We start from the raw sequence: 27,500 nt of genomic DNA, 5'->3' as shown, positions 1-27,500 counted from the left end.
AACAGTGCCACCCAGTGGCTGTATTTGAAATGCAGCATATTTATCCAATAAAATTACTTTGTGCAAGTCCCTTTGGACTGACTATAAGTCGCAGGACCAGCCAGACAAGTAAAAGAACTGTGACTTATAGTCCAGGAAATATGGTGTGTACACACACACCACACACACGTGTGTGGTGCATGTATATTACCTGTATGCGTGACCTAGCCAGGTAAACATTGCTCTTCCACTCGGCCTTCATGCGGCGGTACTGGGAGGACTTGGAGTGTCGACCTTGTGGAGCTCCAGCCACAAATTCACCTGGTGTCAAGGAAAGAACGCCTGGAACAAGGCCTACGATTGGTCCAACAGAACCTTGACACCGTGGGGCAATACTGGTCAACAGGTAAGGTCTAGTCAGACAGAGAGAGAGAGAGCGATAGAGAGAGATGTGAGCGAGAGAGGAAAAGAAAGAAAATCTGAATCAGAATAATCAAAGAGGACACTCCGCTCTTGGATGTGAATGTGAAGATGCAGGAAAAGCTGGTGTAGCAGTGTAAGTGATGAATTCTACAGAAATGAAAGCCGACCTCCCCCCTGATGTCAGAACTGAACAACCAATCAGATGAACAATAAACCATCTTCACACCCACAACAGTCCAGTGTATTTACTGTTCTTTGAGTAAAGTGTTTAACAGTATGGTTTGCAGTATGCAGTAATTAATGTTATATAGTATATTGTGGTACGTAGCATACACTTTTTGAGGGTATATACACTGATAAGCCAAAACATAATGACCACACACTGGTGAACTGAATAACATTGAACATTTCCAAACAAGGGCACTTGTCCAGGTGTGGGTAGATTAGATGGTAAGAGACCAATCAATCCTCGTGGTCACCATGTTGGATGCAGGAGAGATGGGCAGGAGTAAAGACCTGTGACCTTGACAAGGGCCAAATGGTTATGGCCAGACGACTGGGTCAGAGTCTGTCTGAAACAACAAGGCTTGTTCCTGGTCAGCAGTGGTGAGTACCTACTGACAGTGCTCCAAGGAGGGACCAACCACAAACTGGCAACAGCCCAAGGCTCATTGATGCACGAGGGCAATGAAGGCGATGCCGTCAGGTCCGAACCGACAGAAGGTCTACCGTGGCACAAGTCATCGAAAATTCTAATGATGGTTACAGGAGGAATGTGTCACAACACACAGTGCTTAGCCCCTGCTGTGTATGGGGCTGCGTAGCTGCAGACCAGTAAGAGTGCCCATGATGACCCCTGTACACCATCGAAAGTACCTACAATGGGCACATGAGCATCAAAACCGGACCATGGAGCAGTGGTAGGAGGTCACCTGGTCCGACGAGTCCTGTTTCCTTTTAGATCACGTGGATGGCTGTGTAAGTGCGTGACATTTACCAGGGGAAGTGATGGCACAAGGATGCACTGTGGGGAGACGACAAGCCAGTGGAGGCAGTGTGATGCCCTGGGCAATGTTCTGCTGAGAAACGCCGAGTTGGGTCCACCCATTCACGTGGACGTCAATGTGACACGTGCCACCTGACCAAACATCGTTGCAGACCAGGTACACCCCCCTTCATGGTAAGGATATTCCCTGATGGCAGCGGCCTCTTTCAGCAGGCTAATGCTCCCTGCCACACTGCACACGTTGTTCAGGGATGGTTTGAGGAACATGATGAAGTGTTCAAGGTGTTGCCCTGGCCTCCAAATTCTCCAGATCTCAATCTGATTGAGCATCTGTGGGATGTGCTGGACCGACAAGTCTGATCCACAGTGGCTCCACCAAGCAAATGACAGGACTTGAAGGATCTACTGCTAATGTTTTGGTGCCAGACACCACAGGACACCTTCAGGGGTCTTGCAGAGTCCATGCCTCGGGTGGTCCGCGCTGTTTGGGTGGCAAACGGAGGGCCAACAGTATATTAGGCACATGGTCATAATATTTTGGCTCTTCAGTGTAATATGTAGTATTTAGTGGTATAATATATGTAGTATTTGGCGGGGTGTAATATATAGTATTTGGTATATAGTATGTAGTATTTGGTGGTATACAGTATTTGCTATGTGGTGGTACGTATGTGGTACCTCTTGGCCTGGCAGGCTTTGGGTTCAGAGCGAGCTGATCCTGTAGGGTTGAAGGCCAGAGGCCATTCCATCAGAGGGTTTCTCCCATATCGCAATGAGTACCGCTCACATACCTCCACACCAGGTAACTACAGACACACACACACACACACACACACACACACACACACACACACACACAGAAAGAGTGAGAGAGACAGACAGACAGACAGACAAAGAGAGAGAGGGGGAGAGAAAGAGCGATCCAGAGACAATGAGACAGAGAGAAAGACAGAGATAAAGAGAGACAGAGGTGTGTTATATTTGTGTGTGTATGTTTGTTATGCGTGTAGTGTGTGTGTGTGTGTGTGTGTGTGTACATTTAGATGCAGTGGCACTAGAAAGTTTGTGAACTTTTTAGAATTTTCTGTATTTCTGCATAAATGTGACATAAAATGTGACCAGATCTTCATCCGAGTCCTAAAAGCAAGTACAGTACTCAGGTACACAACTCACACACAACATGTTTCCGTTGTCTGCTGAGAAAAATGAGCCAAGATCAAATGTCTTCGCTGGAGAAAGGACGTGATTCTGTAGGATTATCAGGTCATTTAAAGGGGTAATTAAGGGCGTCTGTGTGGCGTAGCGGTCTATTCCGTAGCCTACCAATATGGGGATCGCTAGTTTGAATCCCCGTGTTACCTCCAGCTTGGTCGGGCGTCCCTACAGACACAATTGGCCGTGTCCGCGGGTGGGAGGCCAGATGTGGGTATGTGTCCTGGTCACTCCACTAGTGCCTGTGCGGGGGGGGGGGGAACAGGGGGGAATAGCGTGATCCTCCCACACGCTACGTCCCCCTGGTGAAACTCCTCACTGTCAGGTGAAAAGAAGCAGCTGGCGACTCCACATGTATGGGAGGAGACATGTGGTAGTCTGCAGCCCTCCCCGGATCAGCAGAGGAGGTGGAGCAGAGACCAGGAGGGCTCGGGAGAGTGGGGTCATTGGCTGGGTACAATTGGGGAGAAAAAGGGGGAAAAAATCCCCCCCAAAAACCAAAGCTCCAAATGAGGGGAGGTGTTTTGGAGAGCGGGGTGGAGTCCCTCCAGCAGGGCCCAGTGTGGTGGCACCTCGACAAGCAGCAGAAGCTGCTCTGGAGGCTGGTGGAGGCCCAGCACCTCAGCCAGACACGCCATGTTGGCTTCTCTTTTCATTTCTCACTTGGCTGGGCACGTGTATTGTGTGTGTTGTGTGTGTTGTGTGTGTTATATGTGTGTGTATTGTGTGTGTTATATGTGTGTGTATTGTGTATGTGTGTTCTGTGTGTATTGTGTAGGTCTTATGTGTGTGTATGTATTGTGTGTGTGCATTGTGCGTGTGTATTGTGTGTGTTGTGTGTATTGTGCGTGTGTATGTATTGTGCGTGTGTTATATGTGTGTATTGTGTGTGTGTATTATGTGTGCATTGTGCGTGTCTATTGTGTGTGCGTGTGTGTTATATGTGTGTGTATTAGGTTCGTGTGTACATACGCTCTCTATGATCCTGGTAACAGCAGAGGTCGTCAGTCCAAACAGATCTTCTCCCTTCAGGAAGGCAGGAAACAGTTTCAGAGTGCCAGTACAACTCCTCAACTTTGAGACTGGCTCCAGTACCTGGTCCCACACCGCTGAGATACAGACACACACACACACACACACACAGATAGACAAAGGAAAATTAGTTGAAATTTGTTTGCTGGTGTTGTCAATTTAATGTTGATAGTGAATATGTGTGTGTGTGTCTGTTTGCATGTACATGTGTGTTTGAGTGAATTTGTGTGTGTGCGTGTGTGTGTGTGTGTATTTGTGGAAAGGAAAGCTGTAGTGTTCTGCATACAAGTCTTTGGAGGACGTGGTGCTGACAACTCACTTCCACAGCAAGCCGTAAGGTTCGACTATCAAACATTTTACAGCAGGTTCTAGCTGATCAAACATTTTACACCTGGTTCTAGCTGATCAAACATTTTACACCAGGTTCTAGCTGATCAAACATTTTATACCAGGTTCTAGCTGATCAAACATTTTATACCAGGTTCTAGCTGATCAAACATTTTACACCAGGTTCTAGCTGATCAAACATTTTACAGCAGGTTCTAGCTGATCAAACATTTTACACCAAGTTCTAGCTGATCAAACATTTTACACCTGGTTCTAGCTGATCAAACATTTTATACCAGGTTCTAGCTGATCAAACATTTTATACCAGGTTCTAGCTGATCAAACATTTTACACCTGGTTCTAGCTGATCAAACATTTTACACCAGGTTCTAGCTGATCAAACATTTTATACCTGGTTCTAGCTGATCAAACATTTTACACCTGGTTCTAGCTGATCAAACATTTTATACCTGGTTCTAGCTGATCAAACATTTTATACCTGGTTCTAGCTGATCAAACATTTTACACCAGGTTCTAGCTGATCAAACATTTTACACCAGGTTCTAGCTGATCAAACATTTTATACCTGGTTCTAGCTGATCAAACATTTTACACCAGGTTCTAGCTGATCAAACATTTTACACCAGGTTCTAGCTGATCAAACATTTTACAGCAGGTTCTAGCTGATCAAACATTTTATACCTGGTTCTAGCTGATCAAACATTTTATACCAGGTTCTAGCTGATCAAACATTTTACACCTGGTTCTAGCTGATCAAACATTTTACACCTGGTTCTAGCTGATCAAACATTTTATACCTGGTTCTAGCTGATCAAACATTTTATACCTGGTTCTAGCTGATCAAACATTTTACACCAGGTTCTAGCTGATCAGATATTTTACAGCAGGTTCTAGCTGATCAAACATTTTACACCAGGTTCTAGCTGATCAAAGATTTTATACCTGGTTCTAGCTGATCAAACATTTTACACCAGGTTCTAGCTGATCAAACATTTTACACCTGGTTCTAGCTGATCAAACATTTTACACCAGGTTCTAGCTGATCAAACATTTTACACCAGGTTCTAGCTGATCAAACATTTTACACCAAGTTCTAGCTGATCAAACATTTTACACCAAGTTCTAGCTGATCAAACATTTTACACCTGGTTCTAGCTGATCAAACATTTTATACCAGGTTCTAGCTGATCAAACATTTTACACCTGGTTCTAGCTGATCAAACATTTTATACCTGGTTCTAGCTGATCAAACATTTTATACCAGGTTCTAGCTGATCAAACATTTTATACCAGGTTCTAGCTGATCAAACATTTTACACCTGGTTCTAGCTGATCAAACATTTTATACCAGGTTCTAGCTGATCAAACATTTTACACCTGGTTCTAGCTGATCAAACATTTTATACCTGGTTCTAGCTGATCAAACATTTTATACCTGGTTCTAGCTGATCAAACATTTATACCTGGTTCTAGCTGATCAAACATTTTACACCAGGTTCTAGCTGATCAAACATTTTACACCAGGTTCTAGCTGATCAAACATTTTATACCTGGTTCTGATTGATCAATCATTTTATACCTGGTTCTAGCTGATCAAACATTTTATACCTGGTTCTAGCTGATCAAACATTTTACACCTGGTTCTAGCTGATCAAACATTTTACACCAGGTTCTAGCTGATCAAACATTTTATACCAGGTTCTAGCTGATCAAACATTTTACACCAGGTTCTAGCTGATCAAACATTTTACACCAGGTTCTAGCTGATCAAACATTTTACACCAGGTTCTAGCTGATCAAACATTTTACACCAGGTTCTAGCTGATCAAACATTTTATACCTGGTTCTAGCTGATCAAACATTTTACACCAGGTTCTAGCTGATCAAACATTTTACACCAGGTTCTAGCTGATCAAACATTTTACACCAGGTTCTAGCTGATCAAACATTTTACACCAGGCTCTAGCTGATCAAACATTTTACACCAAGTTCTAGCTGATCAAACATTTTACACCGGGTTCTAGCTGATCAGTCTGTTCTGAGAAATGTTTGTCTAGTTGCACAGGAGACTCTACATGCTTCCTGTGTTCATGCATTCACAGCAGACCACAGTTTGTCTGCATTTAACTGCAGGACGTCATGTCCTCTACTTCAGTGGGAGATGTACGGGGGACCTTGATATGATCAGAAATTATACAAAACAATGAGCATCATTTATCAAGTGAAATACACAAACAACTGTGCAGTGTTTTTAAATATACACTTCAACTCATTTCCATTTAAAATTAGAATGACTCATGAAACATTTAGCATTCATATTTTGTGTTTTAAGTGAATTATGGCACCATATTGTATCACCTTCCAAACTCTCAACACACTTGAAAGTATTGATAAATGAGGCCCATTAAATAATGCTTCAATCACAAAACCTTAAAACCAAAGTAATTATTCAGCTAACATAAATAACACAAAGTTAATGCTACAGAAAAACAGCCTCTGTGCTCTCTGTGGATGTATGGGAATGGGAAAGGAAACGAGGATTCTGTGATATCTTAAGATTACTGGAATGTGTTTATGAGGTCAAATGGAATAAGCCTGACTAACTGCATTGGACTTTGGAGTGTGTACAGATGAAGTCGCAATGACGACAGGAAGACAGGTTGTCATGTCTCCTGTGGGGGGGCCTTGGATATGTCCTTGGACACAGGGGGGCCCTGGTGGCAAAAAGGTTGAGAACCACTGCTCTAGTTTACTGGCAGGGTCCAGTTCTGACAGTTCCGATCCAGCAGATCCAGATGCATGCGACTGTAGTTCCTGTTCTATGGGAGACAGCAGCACCAGGTCATCTGAATGGAGACAATTTATTACCTTTGTTTGGGGCCAAGCCATCAGCATTGGCTAACTCATTCACATGAACGGTTAGGAGTGCTGGAAATGAGTTGCATCCTTGACAAACACCCCACCAATTCTCTCTTCACCAATTCTCTCAGTTCTCTCCACACAGATCAGTCTGTGGTCACAGGCTGATCTGATTACATATAGACATCCTTCAGAGAACTTAATACTACAAATTACAAAGGAAAGTTTGGGGTCAGAGTTCAGAGGTCACCTTTAGGCGAGGGTCCAGTCAAGAGGGCATCATCGTATCCTTTCTCAACCACCTTCAGTCTGAACAGCGGCTCACCCTCCCTTTCCTCTACAGAACACATGTATTTACAACGCCTAGGAAGAGAGAGAGAGAGAGACAGAGACAGAGATAGAGAAGGACAGAGAAAGGGAGGGTACACAAGCAAAGAAAAGGAGTGAATTTTAGATCATCAAATTTTTTTCTGAGATTTCATGTTATTCATCATCCTCGTCAGTCCTTCTGTCTGTTACTGTATCTGTCTGTCTATTTCTGTTTGTGTTAGTCTGTCTGTCAGTTGCTGTATGTAGCCCACTAGAAAACCCACGGTAGTTAGTACCACCTTGATTGACAGCTGACAATTTGAACCAATAGCAGCAGATGCTGTGTCAGTCCCGCCTTGATTGACAGATGACAACGGAATGTTTTTTTCCCCCCTGCGTGGTGACTGAAGCAAAAGTCGTTCATGGCCAAGAGATTGAGAAAAAGAGTTATAATATCATAAACCATTGAAGGGAATATGTTCAAGAATTGGCCAACTGTTGAATTCACACTCCAAACCCATAAGGGGCAGCATATTACCAGAACGTTGGGGTGAAATGTACAGTGACACCCAAAGGGACTTCACCCAAGAGGTTTCCTATGGGAATTTAGTGTTGAGGAAAGAACTGCCCTAACTTGCCACTGTTTGCGCAATTTTGCATGCATGTACACTAAAAAAACATAAAACGTAGTAAAACTTGTTGAGCCATGGATGAGTTGTTGCCTCAAGTGAAGGAGTTCAAGTATCTCGGGGTCTTGTTCACGAGTGAGGGTAGGATGGAGCGGGAGATTGACAGGTGGATTGGTGCAGCATCAGCAGTAATGCGGACGTTGTACCGGACCATTGTGGTGAAGAGGGAGCTGGGCCGGAAGGCAAAGCTCTCAATTTACCAGTCAGTCTTTGTTCCAACCCTCACCTATGGTTATGAGCTTTGGGTAGTGACCGAAAGGGTGAGATGGCGGATACAAGCGGCTGAAATGAGTTTCCTCCATTGGGTGACTGGGCTCAGCCTTAGAGATAGGGTGAGGAGCTCGGACATCCGGACGGAGCTCAGAGTACTGCCGCTGGTGCTTTGCGTCGAAAGGAGCCAGTTGAGGTGGTTCGGGCATCTGATCAGGATGCTTCCTGGGCACCTTCCTTTGGAGGTTTTCTGGGCATGTCCAACTGGGAGGAGACCCCGGGGTAGACCCAGAACTCGCTGGAGGGACTACATGTCTAATCTGGCCTGGGAACTCCTTGGGATCCCCAAGGAGGAGCTGGAGGGCGTTGCTGGGGAGAAGGACGTCTGGAGTGCCCTACTTAGCTTGCTGCCACCACGACCCGACCCCGGAGAAGCGGCTGATGGTGAATGAATGAATGAAAGGACTTGTCAAGTCATTCACAAAGAAAAAATATCGGACCTAAAGTTTATTATTTTTGAGATATGAGCATTTATTCAGAGGGTGTGCGTCCCATAGACTAACATTACATGACCATATATGGCACACTAGCTGAGAAACAATCTTCCAAATTTCAACTTCCAAATTTCCACCGTTTTTACATCAGCGTTACATCCTCAATTTTTACTCTATTCAGACTGATAATTAAGAAAATGGTGGCCTACTTCTTGTGACACTCACAATGTAAAAAGCTAAGCTATGCGATGTATATATTTGAGATATGAGCATTTGTTTGGAGGGTGCACGCCGGTACCCCCTGAGTAGCGCTAATTCCTCTCATGTTGGACTGAGGGCAGAGTGGACGCTGATGTGACTCACTACCGCCTCCTCAGGTTGAAAGTGGTAGTACAAGATGGGATGGGCCGGGGATCGCTGGTTAGCATGCTAACTTCAGTAGATAGCTCTGAAACACAATACATCGATGTATTCGACCAACGACTGGGTGTGTGACCATTAACTAGAGTAGCGTTTCTCAAAGTGTGTGGCGCCCCCCCTGGGGGGAGCACAGAGGCATGACGGGGGGGGGGTAGTGCGGAACTACTGTTTTAACGTCAGACTCTTTTTTTTCACGGCGGAACAATCAACAAAACGTGTTTTCATGAGACAGAGAATCTGTAGGCTCACAGAATGGAGAGATATTTGAATGGCGAGATATTTGACAGGGACAAAAGACAGGCGATCCTTCCGAGACAAACAAGACAAAGTGCTTCGCTGACGGTAATCAACCAAAAACCAAGTTCAGAAAGTACAACGAAGCCTATCTTGCTCTTGGGTTCACAGTGAATGTGATGGGAGATGAGGAGAGACTAGTGTGTATTTTATGTTGGTAGTACGAGACCAAACAAATTAAGACATTACACCCCAGTCACGTCAGTAAGCCACTCGAGTTCTTCCAGAGAAGACTTGGTGCATACCATCAGCAGGAACATTGCTTTGTAAAAGCTGCATCAGTGAACAACAAAGCACTAATGGCATCATACAAAGTCACATACACAACTGCCCAGTGCAAGAAACCACACAAAACCGCAGAGGAGCTCATACTTCCTGTGGCTTTAGATATGGTGTCAACTATATTTGATGAGACAAGCGCCACAGAATTGAAGGCAGTCCCTCTGTCCAATGATACAGTTGCAATGTGACACTTCTGCAATCATTAACTTCCTCCATCACCTGCTTAGTCTTCCTCTGTCAGCTGATATTTCCTCAGTGCATGATAAAGCTAACCGCTTCAACTTCAAACAAGAGTCAGCTCTCGACACAGTGGCTCCTATGAAAACTAAGGAAGGAAAAAAAAATCACAGACTACAGTAATACCCTGGAAGACTGAGCAAATACATTTGCTCAAGAGGATCGCTGCAGAGCAGAGCGAATGTGGAAAAAAGTAAGCTTACAATCCATGGTGAGATTTTTAGGAAATCTATATTTGTTTATAACAAAGCTCTGTTACAATTTATTTTAGGGGGTCAGAAATTACCTCACAATTTCCTAGTAATAAGGTGGTAATTATCACGTAATTTCTTAGAAATTACCTTGTAATTTGGGTTAGGGTTAGCTGTAAAATTACCTGTAAAAACTACCACCTTATTACTAGGAAATTACTAGGTAATTTCCAACCACCTAAAATAAAGTGTTACCCAAAGTTCTGCGCTGTGCAAGGCAGGCTTACTTCTCTGGCATTATAAATGAAAACAGGAACAACTCAACTCCAGAGTCTTATTTTCCACAATCGATCATCTTATAAATCCTCCCCAGTCTAATGAGCAGTTATGCCCTGCATCTAAATCAAAATGTGATGAGTTTACATCGTTCTTTGATAATAAAATAATTAATATCCGAGCAGGTATCATGAATAATATTGTTCATCCAAACAGTCAAACTGCTAGTAACGACTCTCAGGGAAATCTAATTTCCTTTTGCCAAATTAGTGAAGAGGAACTTTGTAAAACCATCTTGCAGATGAAGTCATCCACCTGCTCTCTGGATGCAATTCCCACTGCCTTTTTTAAAGAGGTCTTAGATAGTTTTATTGGTGATGTTTTGGATATTGTAAACTGTTCTTTAGAATCAGTTATCTTTCCTAATTCACTGAAAACAGCTATAGTAAAGCTCTTACTCAAGGATAATAATCTTGATCCGTCGGTGCTGAGCAATTATAGGCCTATTTCTAATCTGCCTTTTCTGGGCAAGATTTTGCAAAAGGCAGTGTATAAACAACTGGATGGGTTTTTGCATGAAAACAAGATTCATGATAAATTTCAGTCCAGTTTTAGAAAAGGACAGCGTTGAAACAGCGCTTGTAAAAGTAGTCAACGATCTCAGAGTGAGCGCCGATAATAAAAATGTTTCCATTCTTTTACTCCTTGATCTGATGTCTGCCTTTGATACAGTTGATCATGATATACTTCTAGACCGCCTTGAGAATTGAATTGGCCTTTCAGGCACTGCCCTATCATGGTTCTACACTTATCTTACTGGCAGAAGTTATTTTGTTAGTCTTTCTGACAATGTCTCGGACAAACATGTAATTTTCTCAGGTATTCCGCAGGGTTCCATTCTTGGTCCTTTATTATTCTGTCTGTATATGCTGCCACTTGAGAAGATTATCTGTGATCCATCCATCCATCCATCCATCCATTGTCTTAACCACTTATCCTGCTCTCAGGGTCGTGGGGATGCCGGAGCCCATTTCAGCAGTCATTGGGCAGCAGGCGGGGAGACACCCTGGACAGGCTGCCAGGCCATCATAGGGCCCAGACACACACACACATTCTTTCATAGGGACAATTTAGTACCGCCAATTCACCCGACTTACATGTCTTTGGACTGTGGGAGGAAACCGGAGCCCCCGGAGGAAACCCATGCAGACATGGGGAGAACATGCAAACTCCACACAGAGGACGACCTGGGATGATCCACCGAGGCTGGACTACTCTGGGGCTCGAACCCAGGACCTTCTTGCTGTGAGACGACCGCACTAACCACTGCGCCACCCTGCTGCCCTTATCTATGATCATGGAGTGAATTTCCATTTTTATGCTGATGACACTCAGTTATATTTATCTGTAACACCAGATGACCCAAATGCTCTCAATCCCTTGATGAATTGTCTGTCTAGCATTAAGCAATGGATGAGTGAAAACCTTCTCAAATTGAATGAAGACAGAAATTCTCATTATAGGCACTAATGCACAGAGAGAAATGATATCAAGTAGAATGGGAAGTATGGCTGTACAGAATAAGACTGTAGTAAAAAACCTGGGTGTCATCATTTTAAATCACATATCAACAATGTTACAAAGGGTGCCTTTTTTCACCTAAAATATTGCTAGAATTAGACCCTACCTCTCCCTGGAAGACGCCAAAAAGGTGATGCATGCTTTTATCTCTTCGCGTCTAGACTATTGCAATGCACTTCTTACTGGTTTACCAAAAAAAAAGTACCGATAGGCTGCAACTAGTACAGAACGCGGCAGCAAGGGTCATAACAAAAACCAGGATGAGAGATCACATAACCCCAGTTTTAGTGTCTTTGCACTGGCTTCCTGTACCATTGAGGATTGATTTTAAAATTATTTTACTTGTGTTTAAAGCTCTACATGGTTTAGCACCCTCATACCTATCTGACTGCTTATCTGATTATGTTCCGAGTCGCTCTCTTAAATCCTCTGGTGCTGGCCTGCTCAATGTTCCTAGAGTGAACTACAAAAAGTATGGCGAAGCAGCATTTTGTTTTTGTGCACCGATGGCTTGGAATAGACTCCCCCAACAAAGAAGAGAAGCAACGTCCATAGTTTTAAGAATCGGCTCAAGACCTATTTTTATGCTCTTGCTTTTAATTAATTCAATTTTATTTCTTTTAATCTTATTGTTTTATCTTGTACTGTGGTTTTATTTCTTGCCTTGTTTTATGTTTTTGCCTAGGTCTGTGTTTTATTATTTTATCTGTATTGTTTTTTAGGTTTATTGTTTCCCCTGTTTTTAATGTAAAGCACTTTGAGCTGCATTTTATGTATGAAAGGTGCTATACAAATAAAGTTTATTATTATTATTCAAATGGCCGTGAAGAACAACTCACTGAAAAACCGAAAGACCACCATGCCGCCACCTCATTTCTAATAAAAAGGAAATTATAATTATTGGGTCCCAGCACATCAACAAACAAATAGTGCCATCGACTGGCCACCTGTTGCAACATTATCAAGCCTGCTGCAAGACATCTTGGTGTGTTGTTTGATAGCAATTTATGTTTTGAGCAACATCACAAAGCTTGTCTAATCATGTTGTTATTACCTCAGGAAAAATAATATCTATTTTAAATGTTAGAGCTGTAGAAACTGCTGTACATGCTTTTATCTCCTCCTGGCTTGATTACTGCAACAGCCTTTTCTCGTCTTAATCAAAAAACTTTGAACTGACTACGGACAGTACAGAACTCAGCTGTGAGACTCTTAACCAGGACTAAGAGGCACGGCCATATCACACCTGTTTTAGCCTCTTCCCATTAACTTTTTCTCTGTTTTAGCCTTTTCTCTGTTTGTTTCATGATTGATTTTAAGATCTTATTGATGACCTTTAAGGCTCTTCATGACCTGGCTCCAGATTATATTTTAGATCTTTTAATCCCTTATGGATCTTTGCCTGGTTTGAGATCCTGGACAGATGTCTTCTGTCTCTTCCTGAGTCCAGGCAAAAATTTAAGGGGACAGAGTCTTTAACATCAGGGCCCCAAGGCTCTGGAATGGTCAGTGGAAATAAGGCTGTCAGATTCAGTGTCTTCTGTTAAGTCTCTTCTTTTCACGTACTTTTATTGGAAAACATATCCTGATTTTACCTGGGTTGCCTGCTTATTTTACCTGATTTTATTTGTTATTATCTCCTTTCTCTTTTTCTTCTCCTTTCTCTTTTTCTGTGTTTGCATGGTGTCATGTGAGTCTCTCTTGCATGCATGTTCAGTCAGTTCTCCTCCCAGGTCTCCGTGGTGATGGTGGCCGCCATTTGGATGCTGCCTGCCCTTCCACTCCTCACATAAGTTTTTCTTTTTTACATGATGATGCTGGTCGCGTGGCTTGGGTCCTGGACTGCTCCGTTGGCATGTGGACACTGCTTGGCATCCTGTGCATCATGTTCTTCATAAATTCTATGTCCATTATAATTCTGTTATCCTCTTTCAATGTTGTATTATGTAAATTGCATGAACACAACATCCATTGCACACTGTCCATCTTGGGAGAGTGATCCCTCCTCTGTTGCTCTCCCTGAGGTTTCTTCCTAGTTTTCCTCCCTGTTAAAGGGTTTTTTAGGGAGTTTTTCCTTATCCGATGAGAGGGTCTAAGGACAGGATGTTGTGTTGCTGTTAAGCCCACTGAGGCAAATTTGTAATTTGTGATATTGGGCTATACAAATAAAATTGATTTGATTTGATTTGTTTTAATTTCATGTTTATTTTTAATTTTGTATTTTGTTCCCTTTGTGTTTTATAATGTGTTTCTTTAGATCTTTCCAAGATTGTGTTTTTAACTAGATTGTTTAAAACAACCTTGGAAAGTGAGAGGATGTCTGAGGAGTGGAGAAGAACCATACTGGTACAGATTTTCAAGAACAAGGGTAATGTGCAGAACTGCAGCAACTACAGAGGTATAAAGTTGATCAGCCACAGCATGAAGATATGGGAAAGAGTAATAGAAGTTAGGTTAAGAGGAGGAGAGGTGATGATCAGCAGCAGTAGTATGGTTTCATGCCAGGAAAGAGCACCACAGATGTGATGTTTGCTTTGAGAGTGTTGATGGAGAAGTATAGAGGAGGCCAGAAGGAGGTACATTGTGTCTTTGTAGATTTAGAGAAAGCTTACGACAGGGTGCTGAGAGAGGAGGTGTGGTATTGTATGAGGAAGTCGGGAGTGGCAGAGAAGTATGTAGGAGTGGTGCAGGATATGTATGAGGGAAGTGTGACAGTGATGAGGTGTGTGGTTGGAATGACAGATGGGTTCAAGGTGGAGGTGGGATTACATCAAGGATCGGCTCTGAGCCCTTTCTTGTTTGCAATGGTGATGGACAGGTTGACGGACGAGATCAGGCAGGAGTCTCCATGGACGATGATGTTCGTGGATGACATTGTGATCTGTAGTGAAAGTAGGGTGCAGGTGGAGGAGAGCCTGGAGAGGTGGAGGTATGCACTGGAGAGAAGAGGAATTAAAGTCAGTAGGAGCAAGATGGAATACCTATGTGTGAATGAGAGGGAGGACAGTGGAATGGTGAGGATGCAAGGAGTGGAGGTGATGAAGGTGTGAGTTTAAATACTTGGGGTCAACTGCCCAAAGTAACGGAGAGTGCAGAAGAGAGGTGAAGAAGAGAGTACAGGCAGGGTGGAGTGGGTGGAGACGAGTGTCAGGCGTGATTTGTGACAGAAGGGTTAAAGGGAAGGTTTACAAGACGATAGTGAGACCAGCTATGTTATATGGTCTGGAGACGGTAGCAATGACCAAAAGACAGGAGGTGGCAGAGTTGAAGATGATAAGATTTTCATTGGGAGTGATGAAGAAGGACAGGATTAGGAACGAGTATATTAGAGGGACAGCTCAGGTTGGACGGTTTGGAGACAAATCAAGAGAGACAAGATTGAGATGGTCTGGACATGTGTGGAGGAGAGATGCTGAGTATATTGGGAGAAGGATGCTGAATATACCTAACACCTAACAAAGGTGATCAAGGCCTGCAGTATTATCACAGGTTCCCAACAGAAAAGTCTGATTTATATGACAAACAGATGTTAAGGACAGCAGAATCCATCCTGTCTGACAGCACCACCCCCTGCACCTAGAGTTTCAGACCTTGCCTTCTGGTTCCCGCTTTAAATACCCAGTAGTCAAAGCCAATAGATACAAACACTACTTCATTCCTTCAGCCATTTCACTGCTAAACTCCAACAGTAAGAGGTAACACCAGCGCCACCTTGATAAACACTGTTAACACTGTTTACTGTTGCATTGCTTCTCGTTGGCTTTGCTCTCCTCACTAAATGTTGTATTTATTTGTATTTATTTGCCTTATGTGTTCCCTGGAGTGTTTGTGTGTTTAAATATTGCCACTGCTACACAACAATTGCCCCTCTGGGGACAAATAAAACCTATTTGACTTGACTTGAATATGGAGCTGCCAGGGAAGAGGAGAAGAGGAAGGCCAAAGAGGAGGTTTATGGATGTGGTGAGGGAGGACATGCAGGTGGCTGGTGTGACAGAGGAAGATGCAGAGGACAGGAAGAGATGGAGACGGATGATCCGCTGTGGCGCCCCCTAACGAGAGCAGCCGAAAGTAGCAGTAGTGATTTATAATGAGTTTATTTTTTATGGCTTTTAGTTCGTTTTAATCTCTTGTATTTTAAATGTGTTCTGTATTTATTGTAAAGCACTTTTTAACTGTGTTTTGAAAGGTGCTCTAAAAATAAAGTTTATTATTATTATTATTATTATTTATTGCAAGTGGCCATCAGGGTGTTGGCAGTGCCTACATCTAGTGCACCGGTGTGTTTTCAGCCATGGTGGAATCATACTGCAGCCCAATCATGCACAAATGACTGACAGACATTTTGGCCAATTTGCAATTTAGTCTTTCGCAAATGCAATGCATCATATGAAAAAAAAAGTGTCACTCAATAAGTCACTCACTGACTCTCAAACACACACAGACAGACAGAGACAGGCACACACACACACACACACACACACACACACACACACACACACACGTACACAGTCTATGAGTTTCTAGGATCTGCATTCAGGTTAATGTTCAAATTTTAAGCCTTACTTTAAGTTCAGTTGCTTTTTCTGCGTCTTAAATGACTGTAACTTTATAACAGCATTTTTTCTCAGAGCTCTAGATTATATATCTAGAGACAGAGTTCTAGAGCATATCAAGAGACAGGGTTCTAGTGTGTGTGTGTGTGTGTGTGTATATATATATATATATATATATATATATATATATATATATAGAGAGAGAGAGAGAGAGAGAGAGAGAGAGAGAGAGAGAGAGAGAGAGAGAGAGAGAGAGAGAGAGAGCTCTAGAGTATATCTACAGAGACAGAGATCTAGAGCTGGAAATGTTTGCTTGTAAAAGCATTATTATTGGCCGATTTCTTTATTATTATTTGGAAAAAACATAGAGTTTATTAAAAGAATCCATGATTTTGGTAAATTGAATAAACTTGCTCTGTTAAAATGGCACCAAGTTTGGTAAAGAGTGTGTTATGAACTTGTGACTTGTTTAGGACTCAAACTTCAAAGTTTAGGACTTGTGACTTGACTCGAACATGCCTGTTTTGACTTGAGACTTGCTTGTGACTTGGAAGAACAAATTTTCCTGCATGCACTTTCAAACCCCTGCAAATGTTTCAGAACGTGGTGGCGCGTCTGGTCTTCAACCAACCCAAAACAGCACATATCACTCCTCTGTTCATATCCCTCCACTGGCTCCCGGTTGCTGCTCGCATCAAATTCAAAACCTCGATGCTGGCTGACACAACAGCAACTAAAACGGCTCCCGCCTACCAGAACTCCCTCATTCAGGTCCACACTCAGTTCCGCTCACCACGCTCTGCCAGTGAAAGGCACCTGGCACTTCCACCACAACGGGGCCCTGAGTCACTACCCCGACTATTCTCTTCTGTAGTTCCCCGGTGGTGGAACGAGTTACCACACTCCATTCCATCCGCTGAGTCCCTCTCCATCTTTAAGAAGACGCTAAAGACCCAGCTCTTTCACGAACACCTCCACACCTGATGGTATTAATATATATGTAAAAAAAAAATTCACTTCTATGCACCCTATGCACTGCCTGTTGACACCCATGTGCTATCAGACTTGAACCTGGCTTCTTTGGTACTTACTTGCATTGTTGCCTCCTGACTAGATACTTGCTTGTGTTGCATTAACTCTCAGATGTACGTACGTTGCTCTGGATAAAAGCATCTGCTAAATGAAGTTGTAACACCGTAACATTGAAAAACAATGACCTGGTCCCATCTCGGTAGAGTAGTCTGAGTAAAATGTAAATATTTATATGGTATTTTGGGAGAAACATGTAGAGGTAAATATTGGCAACTATATATAATGTATAAATTGCAGACGTTGTTGTAGACACCACCCCTGTTTGTATTTGTAATGGCTGATGTTAGTGCATTTATGTTCTGTGTGGATGTCAGTTTGTTTGTTGTCCTGGTTGTGGATAGAAGGGAACCTTAAGTGTTTCTGTTTGTAATGCAACAAGTCAGTAAAAGACACAGCCTCTAACAAAATTTGGATGCTGTGCCTCTTCCTGCTGGTCGCATATCTCATTAGCTGCTGCCATGCCCAGTTTAGTAAGGGCCATTTCCCCATCAAAACCTTACAGCTCCATCCCGTAAATGTTTGATTTTATCTGCCGTTATATTACATAAATCATTTTGTAATTAATTGAAGACCTGTGTGATCACTGTTATTGCTTCAGCATCACTACATACCCAGATATATGCTACATGTACCTGTTGCCATGGCGCATGCTCCAGTAGATACGGTTGGCCTGGTAACCAACAGGGAAGATGGCGGTGTTGTTGTGGAACCTCGGCATCTGATGGGGGAGGAGCCTGCCGATCGAACGAAACACCAGACTGCCCACGCGGAAGGTGTGCTGGCGCTCGCCACGCTGCACGATGGCGGCGATCTGCCGCGCCTCGTCTCTCTGCACATACACACGCCTGAACACGGAGAAACAGCGCAGTTCCGAGTCGTAAGGGTCAGGGGTCGGGCTGGGTGCACGGGGCAAGGCAGGGGTGGAGGACGGGGAGCAGGAGGAGCTCGTCAAGGCGCCTGTGGTAGAAAGCTTGTCTACGCTGGGAGACACCGACTTGGGCTTATGGAGATGACACAGCATGGTCTTATCCTGGAGGAAACGTGCACACGCACACACACACACACACACACACACACACACACACACACACAGGCATGAAGAAGTTTGTGTGTGTTTAGGTGTGTGTACATTACATTCCAGTCATTTAGCCGACCCTTTTATCCAAAGCGACTTACAATAAGTGCCTCATGTAACGTAGGAGATCAGGAGAACTACTGGTCATCAGAGGTCATAAGTGCATCTAAACAAGCATCTAAGAGTAAAACCAGTGCTACAGTAAAAGCCCAAGAAAGAGTTTTTTTTTAAATGAGTGAATACAAGAAGTGGTAAGAACAAGTAACAGGGTACCAGTAGCTCTTAAAGAGGGGAGTTATCAACCTGCGCCGAAAGATGGGCAGCGACAGAACAGAGCCGGGACTGTGTACCTTGAAGAAGGTGCAGTGGGCCTGGATAGCGCAGCTGAAACAATAGGTGTGTGTGTCTGTGTGTGTGTGTGTGTGTGTGTGTGTGTGTACCTTGAAGAAGGTGCAGTGGGCCTGGATAGCGCAGCTGAAACAATAGGTGTGTGTGTCTGTGTGTGTGTGTGTGTCTGTGTGTGTGTGTGTCTGTGTGTGTGTGTGTGTACCTTGAAGAAGGTGCAGTGGGCCTGGATAGCGCAGCTGAAACAATAGGTGTGTGTGTCTGTGTGTCTGTGTGTGTGTGTGTGTGTGTGTCTGTGTGTGTGTGTGTGTGTGTGTACCTTGAAGAAGGTGCAGTGGGCCTGGACAGCGCAGGTGAAGTGGTAGGTGTTGGTACAGCGCAGGTGAAGTGGTAGGTGTGTGTGTGTGTGTGTGTGTGTGTGTGTGTGTGTGTGTGTGTGTGTGTGTGTGTGTGTGTCTGTGTGTGTCTGTGTGTGTGTGTGTGTGTACCTTGAAGAAGGTGCAGTGGGCCTGGACAGCGCAGGTGAAGTGGTAGGTGTTGGTACAGCGCAGGCGGTTGCAGCCGCTGGTGGCTCCTGTCTGCTGGCAGTGAGCACAGCGAAGGGTCAGACCCCTTCTCAAAGCCAACTCCACATTTATCAGAGCTCCAGCCTGAGTCTCATAGACCTCACTGGACCACAAGGCACAGTTCAGATGGACCTGGAGACAGAGACAGACAGTCAGTCCAAACCCGAGTGCAGTGTATAGTCAACCCATAGACACAGTACAGACCAACAAATTCAGTAGAGACCAGCTCAATTTAAAATAGACCCCTGACTCACCCAGAGGTCTAGATCGAGGTTCAGTAATCGGGCTGGCCCATCCGTCTTTCCGTCTCCCTGCTGGTGACAGAAGCAGCAGCGACGCTGGTCTCTGGGAAGGGGGTCCGGTCGCAGACACGCCCCCAGCTTCCTCAACAAAACATCAATTTCCTCCTCTGTTGGAATGGCAACCGCCTGATTGGTCACACTGGGCCCTCTGGGAAATGACAGAAGATGGGACAATGGGACAGAAAGACAAACAGCTAAAGAGACGGACAGATGTCCTGGGCAGAACGATGTGACGCTATCACACAGCCACAGCTAACATGTGCGGCGTGATTCTAACAGGCTAGCGTGTTAACCTGGGCAGTGTGATGTGAACACTCCAGCGACGCCAGTGGGAACTCTTTATCCTCTTCCCGTGACGAGGAGATGATGATGATGATGATAATGAAGAAGAGTCGTCACCTCCAGGAACGGTGCGGGAGCGGGGCTTCAGCTTCAGTGTAACCTGTCAATCATTCAACTAGTCAATAAAACTGTATCGAACTGTTTATCCTTCTGTCTATCTGCCAGTACACCCAGCGTTAATACTGAGACCAGCTGAACAGTAGTGAAGCTGGGCCCACCTTCAGGCTGTCGGTGCGGGGCTTGGTGTCCATAGTGAGGACGGAGGCTGGGGGGAAGGAGAGGTGGGGGGAGGAGGTGGGGGGAGGGGGAGATGAGGAGGGCAGGGGCAGACAGTGGACAGCGATGATAGACATGTTGTTGGTGTACTGATGGTAGATCCTGTTGGAGGGAGGAGAGTCTCTGCTGCCTTCTGCTGGGATGCCTGGAACCACAGCCTGGAGAGAGAGGGAGGACAACAGAGACAGACGGATAAGAAAGCCTATCTGTACGGTTCTCAGTGTTGAAATTAACAGCCAGCTGAAGTCTCCTCCACATCAAGTCCTCCCAGGAACAGGCTGGTGTTGTATTCAGCAGGACTTTAACAATGGACAGTGGGAAGTGATGACGTCATTGTAAGGGCTATGAACCGAGGACTTAAGATACTGCAGAACTTCAAACCATCTTCAACTCCCAATATCATGCACAGTACAGAAAAGAAAACTTCCTGAATTCCCAGGAAGTGACATGACTATTTACACAGGAAGTCTGGCTGAGTGTACCAAATTAAAGGTTATACCTGAAACTGTTAAAACTGTATTAAAGTTCCCTTTTATCATTAAAGCTGCAGCACAGCATCTGTCTGAGTGCTGCCTGCTGTGAGTACCAGTGTATCTGCAGTGTGTCTGTCGCTCCCTTCAGGACCAGACTCTTCCTGCAGGGGACAGGGTGGTGCAGGGTGTGTGTGTGTGTGTGTGTGTGTGTGTATAGGTGTGTGTGTGTGTGTGTGTGTGTGTGTATATAGGTGTGTGTGTGTGAGTGTGTGTGTGATTGTATATAGGTGTGTGTGTGTGTGTGTGTGTGTGTGTGTGTGTGTGTATATAGGTGTGTGTGTGTGTGTGATTGTATATAGGTGTGTGTGTGTGTGTGTGATTGTATATAGGTGTGTGTGTGTGTGTATATAGGTGTGTGTGTGTGTGTGTGAGTGAGTGTGTGTGTATAGGTGTGTGTGTGTGTGTGTGTGTGTGTGTGTGTGTGTGTGTGTGTGTGTGTGTGTGTGTGAGTGTGTGTGTGATTGTATATAGGTGTGTGTGTGTGTGTGTGTGTGTGTGTGTAGGTGTGTGTGTGTGTGATTGTATATAGGTGTGTGTGTGCGTGCGTGCATGTGTGTGTGTTAGGGACCCACCAGCCGAGGCCTATAGCGTGTTTAAAACCCACCAGCAAGGCCTACAGCATGTTTAAAACCCACCAGCTGAGGTCTACAGCATGTTTAAAACCCACCAGCAAGGCCTACAGCATGTTTAAAACCCACCAGCAAGGCCTATAGCATGTTTAAAACCCACCAGCCGAGGTCTACAGCATGTTTAAAACCCACCAGCCGAGGTCTACAGCATGTTTAAAACCCACCAGCAAGGCCTACAGCATGTTTAAAACCCACCAGCCGAGGCCTACAGCATGTTTAAAACCCACCAGCCGAGGTCTACAGCATGTTTAAAACCCACCAGCTGAGGTCTACAGCATGTTTAAAACCCACCAGCAAGGCCTACAGCATGTTTAAAACCCACCAGCTGAGGTCTACAGCATGTTTAAAACCCACCAGCTGAGGTCTACAGCATGTTTAAAACCCACCAGCAAGGCCTACAGCATGTTTAAAACCCACCAGCAAGGCCTACAGCATGTTTAAAACCCACCAGCAAGGCCTACAGCATGTTTAAAACCCACCAGCCGAGGTCTACAGCATGTTTAAAACCCACCAGCAAGGCCTACAGCATGTTTAAAACCCACCAGCCGAGGTCTACAGCATGTTTAAAACCCACCAGCTGAGGTCTACAGCATGTTTAAAACCCACCAGCAAGGCCTACAGCATGTTTAAAACCCACCAGCTGAGGTCTACAGCATGTTTAAAACCCACCAGCAAGGCCTACAGCATGTTTAAAACCCACCAGCAAGGCCTACAGCATGTTTAAAACCCACCAGCCGAGGTCTACAGCATGTTTAAAACCCACCAGCTGAGGTCTACAGCATGTTTAAAACCCACCAGCAAGGCCTACAGCATGTTTAAAACCCACCAGCTGAGGTCTACAGCATGTTTAAAACCCACCAGCTGAGGTCTACAGCATGTTTAAAACCCACCAGCAAGGCCTACAGCATGTTTAAAACCCACCAGCAAGGCCTACAGCATGTTTAAAACCCACCAGCAAGGCCTACAGCATGTTTAAAACCCACCAGCCGAGGTCTACAGCATGTTTAAAACCCACCAGCAAGGCCTACAGCATGTTTAAAACCCACCAGCCGAGGTCTACAGCATGTTTAAAACCCACCAGCTGAGGTCTACAGCATGTTTAAAACCCACCAGCAAGGCCTACAGCATGTTTAAAACCCACCAGCAAGGCCTACAGCATGTTTAAAACCCACCAGCAAGGCCTATAGCATGTTTAAAACCCACCAGCTGAGGTCTACAGCATGTTTAAAACCCATCAGCAAGGCCTACAGCATGTTTAAAACCCACCAGCCGAGGCCTACAGCATGTTTAAAACCCACCAGCAAGGCCTACAGCATGTTTAAAACCCACCAGCTGAGGCCTATAGCATGTTTAAAACCCACCAGCCGAGGCCTACAGCATGTTTAAAACCCACCAGCAAGGCCTACAGCATGTTTAAAACCCACCAGCAAGGCCTACAGCATGTTTAAAACCCACCAGCTGAGGTCTACAGCATGTTTAAAACCCACCAGCAAGGCCTACAGCATGTTTAAAACCCACCAGCAAGGCCTACAGCATGTTTAAAACCCACCAGCAAGGCCTACAGCATGTTTAAAACCCACCAGCCGAGGCCTACAGCATGTTTAAAACCCACCAGCAAGGCCTACAGCATGTTTAAAACCCACCAGCAAGGCCTACAGCATGTTTAAAACCCACCAGCCGAGGCCTACAGCATGTTTAAAACCCACCAGCAAGGCCTATAGCATGTTTAAAACCCACCAGCCGAGGCCTACAGCATGTTTAAAACCCACCAGCAAGGCCTATAGCATGTTTAAAACCCACCAGCTGAGGCCTATAGCATGTTTAAAACCCACCAGCTGAGGCCTATAGCATGTTTAAAACCCACCAGCTGAGGTCTACAGCATGTTTAAAACCCACCAGCAAGGCCTACAGCATGTTTAAAACCCACCAGCCGAGGCCTACAGCATGTTTAAAACCCACCAGCAAGGCCTACAGCATGTTTAAAACCCACCAGCTGAGGCCTATAGCATGTTTAAAACCCACCAGCCGAGGCCTACAGCATGTTTAAAACCCACCAGCAAGGCCTACAGCATGTTTAAAACCCACCAGCAAGGCCTACAGCATGTTTAAAACCCACCAGCTGAGGTCTACAGCATGTTTAAAACCCACCAGCCGAGGCCTACAGCATGTTTAAAACCCACCAGCAAGGCCTACAGCATGTTTAAAACCCACCAGCAAGGCCTACAGCATGTTTAAAACCCACCAGCTGAGGCCTACAGCATGTTTAAAACCCACCAGCCGAGGCCTACAGCATGTTTAAAACCCACCAGCCAAGGCCTACAGCATGTTTAAAACCCACCAGCCGAGGCCTACAGCATGTTTAAAACCCACCAGCTGAGGCCTATAGCATGTTTAAAACCCACCAGCAAGGCCTACAGCATGTTTAAAACCCACCAGCTGAGGCCTATAGCATGTTTAAAACCCACCAGCAAGGCCTACAGCATGTTTAAAACCCACCAGCCGAGGCCTACAGCATGTTTAAAACCCACCAGCCGAGGCCTACAGCATGTTTAAAACCCACCAGCAAGGCCTATAGCATGTTTAAAACCCACCAGCCGAGGCCTACAGCATGTTTAAAACCCACCAGCAAGGCCTATAGCATGTTTAAAACCCACCAGCTGAGGCCTATAGCATGTTTAAAACCCACCAGCTGAGGCCTACAGCATGTTTAAAACCCACCAGCCGAGGCCTACAGCATGTTTAAAACCCACCAGCCAAGGCCTACAGCATGTTTAAAACCCACCAGCCGAGGCCTACAGCATGTTTAAAACCCACCAGCTGAGGCCTATAGCATGTTTAAAACCCACCAGCAAGGCCTACAGCATGTTTAAAACCCACCAGCTGAGGCCTATAGCATGTTTAAAACCCACCAGCAAGGCCTACAGCATGTTTAAAACCCACCAGCCGAGGCCTACAGCATGTTTAAAACCCACCAGCCGAGGCCTACAGCATGTTTAAACCCACCAGCTGAGGCCTACAGCATGTTTAAAACCCACCAGCTGAGGCCTACAGCATGTTTAAAACCCACCAGCAAGGCCTATAGCATGTTTAAAACCCACCAGCAAGGCCTACAGCGTGTTTAAAACCCACCAGCAAGGCCTACAGCATGTTTAAAACCCACCAGCAAGGCCTATAGCATGTTTAAAACCCACCAGCAAGGCCTACAGCGTGTTTAAAACCCACCAGCAAGGCCTACAGCATGTTTAAAACCCACCAGCAAGGCCTATAGCATGTTTAAAACCCACCAGCAAGGCCTACAGCATGTTTAAAACCCACCAGCAAGGCCTACAGCATGTTTAAAACCCACCAGCAAGGCCTACAGCATGTTTAAAACCCACCAGCAAGGCCTACAGCGTGTTTAAAACCCACCAGCAAGGCCTACAGCATGTTTAAAACCCACCAGCAAGGCCTATAGCATGTTTAAAACCCACCAGCTGAGGCCTACAGCATGTTTAAAACCCGCCAGCTGAGGCCTATAGCATGTTTAAAACCCACCAGCCGAGGCCTACAGCGTGTTTAAAACCCACCAGCCGAGGCCTACAGCGTGTTTAAAACCCACCAGCCGAGGCCTACAGCGTGTTTAAAACCCACCAGCCGAGGCCTACAGCGTGTTTAAAACCCACCAGCCGAGGCCTATAGCATGTTTAAAACCCACCAGCAAGGCCTATAGCGTGTTTAAAACCCACCAGCAAGGCCTACAGCATGTTTAAAACCCACCAGCCGAGGCCTACAGCATGTTTAAAACCCGCCAGCAAGGCCTACAGCATGTTTAAAAACCACCAGCAAGGACTACAGCATGTTTAAAACCCACCAGCAAGGCCTATAGCGTGTTTAAAACCCACCAGCCGAGGCCTACAGCGTGTTTAAAACCCGCCAGCAAGGCCTACAGCATGTTTAAAACCCACCAGCCGAGGCCTACAGCATGTTTAAAACCCACCAGCCGAGGCCTATAGCGTGTTTAAAACCCACCAGCAAGGCCTAGAGCATGTTTAAAACCCACCAGCCGAGGCCTACAGCATGTTTAAAACCCGCCAGCAAGGCCTACAGCATGTTTAAAACCCGCCAGCAAGGCCTAGAGCATGTTTAAAACCCACCAGCAAGGCCTATAGCGTGTTTAAAACCCACCAGCCGAGGCCTATAGCATGTTTAAAACCCACCAGCAAGGCCTATAGCGTGTTTAAAACCCACCAGCCGAGGCCTACAGCGTGTTTAAAACCCACCAGCAAGGCCTATAGCGTGTTTAAAACCCACCAGCCGAGGCCTACAGCATGTTTAAAACCCACCAGCCGAGGCCTATAGCATGTTTAAAACCCGCCAGCCGAGGCCTATAGCGTGTTTAAAACCCACCAGCCGAGGCCTACAGCGTGTTTAAAACCCACCAGCAAGGCCTATAGCATGTTTAAAACCCACCAGCTGAGGCCTATAGCATGTTTAAAACCCGCCAGCAAGGCCTACAGCGTGTTTAAAACCCACCAGCCGAGGCCTACAGCGTGTTTAAAACCCACCAGCAAGGCCTACAGCATGTTTAAAACCCACCAGCCGAGGCCTACAGCATGTTTAAAACCCACCAGCCGAGGCCTATAGCGTGTTTAAAACCCACCAGCAAGGCCTATAGCATGTTTAAAACCCACCAGCAAGGCCTACAGCGTGTTTAAAACCCACCAGCAAGGCCTATAGCGTGTTTAAAACCCACCAGCCGAGGCCCATAGCGTGTTTAAAACCCACCAGCCGAGGCCTATAGCGTGTTTAAAACCCACCAGCCGAGGCCTATAGCGTGTTTAAAACCCACCAGCCGAGGCCTATAGCGTGTTTAAAACCCACCAGCCGAGGCCTATAGCATGTTTAAAACCCACCAGCTGAGGCCTACAGCGTGTTTAAAACCCACCAGCCGAGGCCTATAGCGTGTTTAAAACCCACCAGCTGAGGCCTACAGCATGTTTAAAACCCACCAGCCGAGGCCTATAGCATGTTTAAAACCCACCAGCAAGGCCTATAGCATGTTTAAAACCCACCAGCAAGGCCTATAGCGTGTTTAAAACCCACCAGCCGAGGCCTACAGCGTGTTTAAAACCCACCAGCAAGGCCTATAGCATGTTTAAAACCCACCAGCCGAGGCCTACAGCATGTTTAAAACCCACCAGCCGAGGCCTATAGCGTGTTTAAAACCCACCAGCAAGGCCTATAGCATGTTTAAAACCCACCAGCAAGGCCTACAGCGTGTTTAAAACCCACCAGCAAGGCCTATAGCGTGTTTAAAACCCACCAGCCGAGGCCTATAGCGTGTTTAAAACCCACCAGCCGAGGCCTATAGCGTGTTTAAAACCCACCAGCCGAGGCCTATAGCGTGTTTAAAACCCACCAGCCGAGGCCTATAGCGTGTTTAAAACCCACCAGCCGAGGCCTATAGCGTGTTTAAAACCCACCAGCCGAGGCCTATAGCGTGTTTAAAACCCACCAGCCGAGGCCTATAGCATGTTTAAAACCCACCAGCTGAGGCCTACAGCGTGTTTAAAACCCACCAGCCGAGGCCTATAGCGTGTTTAAAACCCACCAGCAAGGCCTACAGCATGTTTAAAACCCACCAGCCGAGGCCTATAGCATGTTTAAAACCCACCAGCAAGGCCTATAGCATGTTTAAAACCCACCAGCAAGGCCTATAGCGTGTTTAAAACCCACCAGCCGAGGCCTACAGCGTGTTTAAAACCCACCAGCAAGGCCTATAGCATGTTTAAAACCCACCAGCAAGGCCTATAGCATGTTTAAAACCCACCAGCAAGGCCTATAGCATGTTTAAAACCCACCAGCCGAGGCCTATAGCGTGTTTAAAACCCACCAGCAAGGCCTACAGCATGTTTAAAACCCACCAGCCGAGGCCTATAGCGTGTTTAAAACCCACCAGCCAA

General features: G+C 45.4%; 1 protein-coding gene across 1 annotated transcript in view; it reads right to left on the bottom strand.

Moving 5' to 3' along the window:
* kmt2ca (lysine (K)-specific methyltransferase 2Ca) overlaps positions 1 to 27,500 on the bottom strand; it is a 267,487-nt gene that overhangs the window by 5,574 nt on the left and 234,413 nt on the right. Inside the window, exons 68-76 of the mRNA XM_056299264.1 lie at positions 20,339 to 20,554; positions 20,072 to 20,220; positions 19,731 to 19,926; positions 19,399 to 19,608; positions 18,123 to 18,520; positions 7,110 to 7,222; positions 3,593 to 3,729; positions 2,087 to 2,214; positions 191 to 392 (exon numbers count right to left, since the gene is read on the bottom strand). Coding sequence (XP_056155239.1) covers positions 191 to 392; positions 2,087 to 2,214; positions 3,593 to 3,729; positions 7,110 to 7,222; positions 18,123 to 18,520; positions 19,399 to 19,608; positions 19,731 to 19,926; positions 20,072 to 20,220; positions 20,339 to 20,554 — 1,749 coding nt within the window. The remainder of the gene's footprint in view (positions 1 to 190; positions 393 to 2,086; positions 2,215 to 3,592; positions 3,730 to 7,109; positions 7,223 to 18,122; positions 18,521 to 19,398; positions 19,609 to 19,730; positions 19,927 to 20,071; positions 20,221 to 20,338; positions 20,555 to 27,500) is intronic.

This window comes from Lampris incognitus, chromosome 19 (genome assembly GCF_029633865.1).
Source record: "Lampris incognitus isolate fLamInc1 chromosome 19, fLamInc1.hap2, whole genome shotgun sequence".
NCBI classification, from domain to species: domain Eukaryota; kingdom Metazoa; phylum Chordata; class Actinopteri; order Lampriformes; family Lampridae; genus Lampris; species Lampris incognitus.
Note: the sequence above shows the minus strand (reverse complement) of the source record. Positions and strands in the feature narration are given on the sequence as shown.